This window comes from Anneissia japonica, unplaced genomic scaffold, assembly GCF_011630105.1.
Source record: "Anneissia japonica isolate Jap-2015-1 unplaced genomic scaffold, ASM1163010v1 scaffold2713_len195869_cov164, whole genome shotgun sequence".
Lineage (NCBI taxonomy): Eukaryota > Metazoa > Echinodermata > Crinoidea > Comatulida > Comatulidae > Anneissia > Anneissia japonica.
The window spans coordinates 113,520-123,766 of record NW_022729735.1 but is presented as its reverse complement, the minus strand read 5'-3'; the positions used below and the strand labels follow the sequence as shown (position 1 = coordinate 123,766).

The window sequence follows — 10,247 nt, the reverse complement described above, 5'->3', positions numbered from 1 at the left end:
ACCATTAACAACCATCATGATTTCTTGTTACTATGAAAATTTTCTCACATGGTTGAAACCACAGAAATATGGTGAACATATGTATAAAGTTGGTAAGTACTTCTATGCGTTGATGATTAGTTTTAATTAATAATGATGTCACTTTGTCAATAATATATCACCGCAAATGTGCTCATGGCACTGTTATAAGCCAAGAGAAAAACCAGCAAGATTAATAGAAAATTACATAAAGTGTTTCAAATAAATAGGTTTTAAGGCGGAGTTTCAAAAGTGATTCCACAGACCGTACAGATTGTGAAAGGTCATTCCAGATCTTTGGACCAAGAGAACGCTCTCAAACCCTAGTGGTTGTGCGTTCATGTTCTTCAAGAATGTGACTGCATGTCCAATGAGCGCAGATTTGCTACAAAAAGTTATAATTGTATAGTATCATATAATTAGGCCTACCTGTCTCTTATACACATCTTCTATCTACAATGTGTAAAATTCAAGACTTACTGCACTCCAATCTGTCGCAACATATTGGAACGTTTCTGGGCATGCGGCCAATACACAATCGTCTGTAGTGGTGACTTCTCCAAGACCATTGCTGACGCACACGGAAACATCAACAGCAGCGAGTGTGTTGCCTTCACGACATGTTACTGACCTGGTTATAGTACCGGTTGCACAAGATACTGAGCACTGTTAAAGATAAATTAAACTGAACTAGTGAAAGACAACATTTTTTAAATTTGTTTTCAGTATTATCATACAAACTTTATTTTATTAGAGTTCATAGATGAGAACAGACATTTTTTTCGCTAAATAATATTATAAGTATAATTAAAATATATACACAAAGAACATACTAAATAAACGTCTCTCACTGTACAAGTTGTATTAGTTACTTAATAAAATCTTCTAGTATATATTGATTACATTTGACATAGTTAACCTGGGCTATTTTCTAAATAAAATATCTTTCTGTTACACAGAAACCTTTAGTGTTTTAATGTCATGAAAATTAAATTTATAATTAAAATAAACTATTGTAAGCGAAGTAAAACACTTTCACTTTTTGGTATTATAAAACATATCATGGCATGCTGCTTACTTTTATGACCTTTATTGTAAATTCAAACAACAGGTATTTCATCAGTTTAGCTAATTAATAATATAGGTCATCACCTCAGTTTTAGATCAAAGCAGCCAGAAATTACATTTTTAAATCATCAATAAATAGATATGAAACAGAAATGGAGATGCTTTTCTGTCATACTACATTTTTAACTTTGAAAAAAAAAATCCGAAATAATATCATTGTCTCAGTTTTAATATTATGTTAAATACCTTACCGGTCCAAATTTGGTAGGCATTCATGAGGATATCGAAGTTGAATAAGCCAGTTAATGATCTAAATAATGCCATTTACAAATGCTGTATCTGACTTCAAATAATAATGATGGTATTATAATAACTTACGGCACTCCATTCTCCAATAACGTATGAATAACTTGCAACATCTGGGCACTCAATATATACGCAAGCCTGGGCTGTAGGTACCAGGACAAGCCCATTCGCAACACATGTATCTACACTTTCCACATTGAAAGAAACTGTTTCGCGACATTCGACCGTTCTTGTCTGGATTGCTGGACCACAAGTGGCAGTACACTGAAATTTTTTAAGTAAACAAATTACTAACGATAAAACATTGTCTTTCATTGAATCATATAACCTAAATCCTATTATTATTTAGTCACCTGCGGTGCTATTGTACATGGCGTAACAGAGGTGTTGCTTTTTATGGATATAAAAAAATATATCTTACTGGTATAAGTTTCTGGTTTCTTTTAAGTCATGTATATTGAAATCATAATCTGCTGTTGGACTATTGTTAAACTTGGCTAAATTCAAAAATTAGAATTATTACATAAACTGATATGATGCTTATATATGAACTTACGTCTGACCATTCACCGATTAAATATTCATACACTAGTGATGGGCAGTCTGCCAGACCACACGACTCCATCGTACTGGGTAGTGCTCCTATACAATATCCAATGTCAACAAATGTTTCTGTGTCAACGATTCGACAGAGGACAGTCCTTTCCCGGTATGCTGTTGCTCCACAACTCGCAGAACACTGCCAATGTAAGTAAAAAAAATGCATTTAACATATTATATTGTTGTCAATATTATTACTATATTGATGTAATATACCGTTATATATGAATAAGTATATTTTATTAATGTAACACTTATTTAAACTGCTAACGAAATTTCTTAATTTAACACCTACCTGACTGAACTCTCCCGTGACATATTCATACGAAACAAATATGGGACAGTTACTGACTATACATGGCTCACTGGTAGATGGCTCAGTAAGTCCACTACAAAGAGAAGCATCCACAACCGTTCCTGTACTGATCTCCCGGCAGTAGGCAACACGTGTCCGTTGAGAATCGCCACATGTTGCTGTACACTAGTTCACACAAATATATAGAATATAATGAGTAATTTTGTGAAATGGCATAAAAGTTGTGTACGAAGTGTTGATTACATCACATTCTATGTTACAAGTATGTTATAGTTGTCTGAATTATGGATCAATATTGCCAATAGAAACAAATAAGATCAGTATTGTTGATAAAGAATCATTTACCTAGGATGTTAATTACATATATGTAATTGTTCAACATTGGAACACTAGATAGAAATAAAGAAAATTAGATAAATACTGCAGTGGTTGAGAGCTTGTGTAGTAGGTTTTTTAAACTTTAACCCGTGTGACACGATTGTATTTAATCAGCTAATAAGATACACAATGGATCTTTTATTTTTACTTATTTGTTATTCATTATTTATAATATGGTTATTATTATTATTCATATTTCCAAAAAAATAATTTTAAATCCAACAGTATCCATCTGATCTTAAAACTATTTATTTGTGCACGCAGTCCACAAAAATATAATAACAAAACAGGCTAAGACTTACATCTGACCATTCTTCTGTTGCATACTCGTAAACATCAGTGTCACAGAATGGAACATTACAAAGTTCCTGTATGATAACATTGTCAAGTGGATCGATAGTAGCACAATATACTACATCAACAGTTTGCATAGTGGCTATATCACGGCAAAAAATGTCTCGTGTCCGGTAGGATACGCCGCATGTCTCGCTACACTAAAAAGACAAAAAAATAATCGCCGATTAATTTTTTTTTTAAATAAATGTTGTTTCAACCTGACACACACTGCTTCCAAATTCATATCCATCTCCACTCATAGTGACTGTCGATGGCAGTCTGGGTAGATCATCATTGAAAACGTTGCGTTATAGATCGGGCGCACACCACGCGTCGTACGAAAGCTTTACGATTTTGGTTGACGATGACGAATCCATCTCTGCCCCTGTGAGAGTCGTTCTACGCGACGGCGACTGCAGCAGATCGTCGCCAGACTGTATGGAGTGTCTGCGAGTTTCGTTCTCCATTGAATAGCATCCACGACCGACAACCGTCGGCTCAGTGTGTGTAATGTACGGATAGATTTATATAGCACTTTCCACAAATGGTGACTTGTGTCTGAGCTACACCAGGTGAAACGCCACCAGCTCTTGTCTCGTCGCGTTGTAGTTTCAGTGTCGTAGTGAGTGTGTGTACGGCTTTGTTTTATTCCAAGTAGATCTAGTTATTACTTTTTGTTGGTATATTTGGAAATTTGTAAAAGTGTGTAATTTGCTGGTTTTGGATTTTAAAGCGAAAGGCATATAACCCATTTTCAGTTTCCATGTGAAGGTGTCGCTCAATTTACTTACCGTTCCATAGTCAGTTAAATAGTACTCGTAACTAACAGCAACGGCTGGACAACTCGGCAGATCATTGCAAATTTCTTGAGAGGCTTCAGAAGCTAAGTCATCACAGAGGTCATCTGAAACCATTAAGTCGCTTTCAAATTCACGGCATTCAATCACACGTTCTCTGAACGAAGTGCCACAGGTAGATGAACACTGAAATAAATTAAGATTTTTGTGTTCACTTAACTCAAAACTCATTGACCAAGAAATCATAATTAGTGCAAAAACACTGTATGGATTTTTTAAGCACCAAAACTAATTCATATCCATCACCGCTTTTCTTTTGTCTACTGTTCATGGGTGGGGCCAGAATTTGCCCGACGGGGCGAGGTTCCGACGGGGGGGGGGCCGGTGCCCCCGACGAGGTGTCAGATTTCCCCGACGAAAGCAAAGTGGGCGTGGTCGAGCCTTGATTAAAAGGTTCCGAAAGTGGTCTTTTGGTGGACTATTTAGGGGTTTCCAAGGCTTATTTAATCGGTTTTAGAGTTTACTAATATGTAAAAAATACATATAATATTTTTTCTCCCTGACGAATTGTGCTTTTTGTCCCCGAAGGTAGGGGGGGGGGGCAGCTCTCCCCGACGGGGGAACTGGCACCCCACCCCATCCCCCGCTGGCGCCACCCCTGCTACTGTTCGGTGGTGCTGGTTTGTATATCGAGAATCTTATTTTTGTCGATAGTGTAAACCACCAAGTGTAAACAGCACTTAATCTACGCGCAAATTAATAACGTGTACATGAGCACTAATGTTTACACGTTCAAGCGGTATTTATTATCTTTAAAGACGGTCCAATTGAACAATAAGGAGAGCTGCAATGAAACGTATGCTGCTCTCTATTTTAATATAACAATTATTGCGTAAGCAATGTGCATCGAGTAATAAATTGTAAGTCTTACCGAGCTCCATGGACCGGTATAGTAGTAATAACTTGATGTTACACAGTCTGCAATGAGACACCCTTGAACGGTGGGTTCTGGTTCAAGACTGGCACAAAACGCTAGATCTACAACCATTTGGGATGAACTCAGTTTGCATGTTATTGATCGTGTCTGAATTCCAATCCCACATGAAGCTGAGCACTAATCATAGAAAATAAAAATTGAAAATCATTACTAGAATTGAATAAATTGATGTTAAGCGTCCTCTAATTCAAACAATGTTTAATTAAGCGTTGTGGAGGCGGTTTGCCGCAGCGGGAACGGTTTGGTTTCCCAACCTCGAGGCAGGGTTTCAATCCCTCGCTGTGCATTTGACTTGTTTCCTTGAGCAAAGCACTTTATCTGCATTGCTTCTCTCCACTCAGAATTATAAATGGGTACTCGGTGGGGTTGCCTGCTCCTGCTCTGATTAAGCAGCAACACTTAAAGCACGTGGACCCAATGACCCGGGAAAAAAGTGAGCTTTTCAACCTCAATAAAGATGCGCATTATAAATGCTTGTACCAGTTAAACATTGCACCTTTGAAAATACAGGTATATTGAGTTAAATTTTAAGAAAACCAATTGTTCTAAAAAGATAAATCGAAGTTTGTCAAATCAATTTTAATTTATCATCAAAATAAAAAGCAAAATGAGATAGAAATAGAAAATAGAAATGCACAATTCGATTACACCCTGACAATGAAAAATAGCTATTAGAATTATGATTTTGTATTAGATGGAAATTGTAAACACAAAGAAATAGTAACGTCGGTTTTGTACAAAGTATTACAGTATTTAGGATATAAATATAAAACTACCCTAAGATTATTTCGTTTCACCAAAGAGTATGGAACTGCGAAAGGTCCAACTGCCATGGTTCCTTGGAACGCAATTCTATTTCAAAAAGTACTAGCACGAAGGGGCGTGTCCTTAAAGGACGAGTTTCGAGTGAATTACTGTTATCGAATTATAATAGGGCGCCCCCATCGAATGGGAGTACTTTTTAAACGTTCCATGGCGTTCATACAAAATCAGGGCAGTCGGACCTCTTGCAGTTCTATATTCTTTGATTTTACTTTCAGGAAGCAAATCACCATAATATAAAGCAACGACGATAAAATTAATAGTTTAAAGTCAATAAATTAAAATAAGTATATAATACTGAAGATTAAGAGAATTAGAATACTTACATCACTCCATAATCCAATTCCAAATACATACAGATCGACAAGCAGATTTGGACAAGGGGGAAGACTACACGACTGCTGAAGAGCAATATTCCCAAGTTCAAAACAAAACGAAATATCTTCTATACCGTTTGTGGCAGTGTTTCTACATTCAACCGATCTTGTTCGGTATCCTATGCCGCAAGACGCGGTACACTAGAGTAAAAGAAAATAGACATCAAATATATAAATGCAATTATTTCAAAATACAATAGTACTTTTCAACTTAATTTAAATTCAGTCAATTAATAATATAGGCCTAAATGTTTATTGGAATTTAATTATTTTATTACCAATTTGTGTTTTATGTATGATAAATAATGCCGTAGCAAACAGTGCAGAGCATTATCAGTGTGGACCCACTTCACGCGTAAATTCAAATTTCTTAAAAATTAATCCATTTTACGCAAAATATGAGAAATCTGGACCAACTTTTCGAAAAACAGGACTCCTTTTTTGGTAAAACAGCATAATTTAGACTCATTTTTTAAACTGTGGACAATTCTTTGTGGACCCAATAGAAAAATTGTGTGGGACTGTCCCAATAGCTGGCTACGGCATTGATGAAGATTTATATGTGTTATTTTTGTTGCATGTTTCTATAGTCATAAAAACAGGATCTTTTTAAAGAACAGTGCTGTATTTTACTGTATTGCAAGAAAATAATCAATAATGATATGAAAACGTATAGTTAAGTTCTCATGTTTACACTGAGTAACTTGTTCATTAAAAGTTTACTGTTTTCCTACAGGGCCCAGTTAGGATATATAAACTACGAACTCATAAGTCGTAGGGAGTGGAGTTGATTTTAGCCTGAGACAAATTCTGCTGTCACAGGATTTGAACTCTTGAAATAAAGAGCAAGCATCTTAAGCATTGAGTTATTCAGTCCCATTCTCGACGATTTATATATATTTTTTAATATTTTGGTAAGATATCTACTGAATAGAGTTGCTTAAGTGATCTATTTATCTAGTGATTGGCTGTTCTTGAAACATGACACCTGATGTATGAACGGACAGTTATTCAAATATTTGGTTCGACATATTCATCCGTAATATTATGTTACTGTAACATTGGGGATTAAATTTGATGTGATTCTATAGTCAAAGTTGCCAACTTACGGCTCCCCACTCTCCGACTACATATTCATGACCAGTTGAAGAAACCACGCCACATTCATTCTTATCGCAAAGTTCGACAGTGTCAGGCAGTGAGAGAGAAGCACAATTGCTCACGTCTACTGTACTTCCGGTATCAATACTTATACAACTAACACTGCGGGAATGGAACGCCTCCACTCCGCAAGTAGCTGAACACTAAAGTAAAACCAGAACAAAGTAGTTTGTATATAAATAGGCCTAAACTTTTCTAAAATATTTGATATCATAAATATAAAATAAATAAAAATAAATAAATAAATAAATAAATATATATATAAATAAATACATATTTTAGAGGTGTAATTTAAATTTTAAATGTTATTTATTATTATAAATAAATAACATTTAAAATTTAAATTACACATCTAAAATTTGAGCAATCCTTAGTAGAAACAATAATAATAAACAAAGATTTTTCATTTCATTTATTTTTCAATTTCAATTTCAATTTGTTCACAATTTGATTGGCAGCAAAATTGCTGAATTACATTAAATTTACAATAATTTATCACAATCAAAAATGTTTTAATTTTTGCAAAGAACATCAAAATTGACAAACACAATAAACAGATAGCAAAAAACAACACTCGATTGGCCGAACAGGATTGCCAAAAAGTAAACTAAATCACTGTCTAGTGGCTCTCCGATGCCAATAAGAACATAAATTAAATTAGCTTAAATTAGTCAAGAAAAATCTATACAATGAATTCAAAAATACATATGTACAAACTCATCAATGAAATCAGAGTTAATAAGATAAAAGCATTAAACACAGAGAGCCAAATTTAACACTAGGAGCATTATTAATGATAAAAATGTACCGGTACTTATCAAAATAAATAGTATTTGTCAGTAATTATGTAAGCATTTTTCATTCATATACCGAAAATGTGCCATTTGCAGATTATTTTCAATGGATTGCTTAGTAGTTCGATTTGCCAGTTGAACAGTAGTTCGATTTGCCAGTTGAACAATTAACATACAAAGATCAATTGACTTACATCACTCCAGTCACCAACGCTATATGCGAACAATTGAGCGTCTGCAGTGGGCGTTGACAGAATAATGATCCCTATCGCAGCCAGGACTGCTAAACAGGCCTTCATATTGGACACGAATCTGAAAATAATTATAAACACCAATGTAAATACATGTAATGCACACTATCAATAATTTACTAACGTAATTGGAAAATGGGTCATCCAAACAATATTAAATTTTATATATCTGCGTATATTTTCTTTTTTTTTTTAAATTATATTATTGGGTTCGTAGGTCTGCTGGAAGGGATAGCTGCGTGCGATGGCATGGTACTGCATGGTTCGCGTGGGGAGTCGACTCTGGGAGCTCCTGATTTTATTTATTTATTTATTTTTTTTTTTCGCGCTGCTGCTTGCCATCGCCGCGTCCGGTGGATGTCGGATTCTCGCCGATAACTTCCCCGGACGCGATGGATTGTCTCCGCGTTCGTCTCCTGTTGGTTCCAGGAGATGTCGGCCTCCTTGCTTCCGTTTTATGTGTGCTGTAAATAATTTTTAGTGTCTAGTTTTATTTCTTTTTTGTACAAGTTAACTACATCATTTTGTTTTGATAAATGCCAATAAAGGAAAGTTAAAGTATAAATGTATTGTCTTAAACAAAACCTACATAATGTTATATAAAAAAAAAAATAAAAAAAATCTTTATAAACACCATGGCGTGTTGTAGTATTGTGTAATAAACGACAAAGTTTTTTTCAGAACCTAATTATTTTTTTTACTAATTTCTTTCTTTATTATTAAAAAAACCCCTATCATACTGAAATTAAATTATATTTGAAACTTCAGTAATGGTTACTTATACAGTTTCTGATAATACTCATAATATGCCTATATTGTTATAAATATTAACAATATTAAAAAAAGAAATGAAAAAAAATGATCAGTATTGTGGGTACTGTTGCTTTCACTGCTGCCGTTTTGGTAATCGTCATAACGCAACACAAGCAAAAGCATTCAAGTGATATCTAATTAGACTGATACAGTAGGCAAAAAATCGTTCGTAGCTACTACTGGGAAAACGCGCAGAACAACAACTTCAGATATTAATTGTGATTCCGTGGTGAAGCGAATGAATTGCACATTTTATATACAGTACGGTATTCTTAATTAAATCTGTCTTTTTTTTCTACAATGCTTCATAAATTGATATTCCTAAAAAACAATCAGAAAATACGGTACAAATCTTACATTAGGCGCCATTGAGAAAAAAGAGACAAAAGAGAGTTAAGTAAAAATGGGTCTTAAATACATTCCAATTTACGGGTATAATTAATCCCATGAGGGTCCCATACGGAACAACACTATTCATGTATGAACAAAACCTTATGGACAAACTTTACATAAGAAATTAAAATAGTTGAAACTCTTCCAACAAAACCAATGCATTTTGAGTCTTTCGAGCAGATATTATAATACGATATCTAAAATTTAAATCTGGAGAAATTTTGACTCCAAGTATTTTGCTGCAGGAACAGTTGGTATTCATAGTTCTTGTTCTGGTGGGTAGAGATCGACCTCCAAAGGACTCCAACAGTTTAAGACGCGCAGCTTCAGTCATGGCCAGGCTTGCTTTCACCTCAGGCCGCATTGGACCTAATAGGTAGGAAACTCACAATGACTAGAACATCATCGGTTTGGATATGAGTATAAGGGTGAATAAACTAAATAAACATATACAATACCGTAGACAGGATTTATCAGCGTGGGCCCACTTTACACGAAAATTTAAATAACGTGGACCCATTTTAAGCAACACTATGAATAATCTGGACCCATTTTCTTAAAAGTTTACCCATTTTATGCAAAATATGAGAAATCTTGACCCATTTTTGAAAAATTGGACCCATTTTTTTTGACCCAATAGAAAAATTGTGTGTCCCAATAAATAACTGACTGCGGCATTGAATATATAATATTATTCTTCATACGATTACTAAAACATGTCCTATTTTAGCACTGTTATTATTATTTTTCTCTGCTTATCGTGTTTATGGTGCTAAGCAGCAAATTTGATTTGAATGTATATATATATATATATATATAC

At 34.6% G+C, this 10,247-nt stretch overlaps 1 protein-coding gene across 1 annotated transcript in view; it reads right to left on the bottom strand.

Annotated features, from left to right (window-relative positions):
* The window catches only part of LOC117114717 (A disintegrin and metalloproteinase with thrombospondin motifs gon-1-like), a 25,855-nt gene that overhangs the window by 15,177 nt on the left and 431 nt on the right, over nt 1–10,247 (bottom strand). The window contains exons 2-11 of the mRNA XM_033258407.1: nt 8,165–8,282; nt 7,125–7,319; nt 5,965–6,156; nt 4,751–4,933; nt 3,814–4,005; nt 2,989–3,180; nt 2,288–2,473; nt 1,949–2,131; nt 1,465–1,656; nt 499–684 (exon numbers count right to left, since the gene is read on the bottom strand). Coding sequence (XP_033114298.1) covers nt 499–684; nt 1,465–1,656; nt 1,949–2,131; nt 2,288–2,473; nt 2,989–3,180; nt 3,814–4,005; nt 4,751–4,933; nt 5,965–6,156; nt 7,125–7,319; nt 8,165–8,269 — 1,806 coding nt within the window. The 5' untranslated portion in view covers nt 8,270–8,282. The remainder of the gene's footprint in view (nt 1–498; nt 685–1,464; nt 1,657–1,948; nt 2,132–2,287; nt 2,474–2,988; nt 3,181–3,813; nt 4,006–4,750; nt 4,934–5,964; nt 6,157–7,124; nt 7,320–8,164; nt 8,283–10,247) is intronic.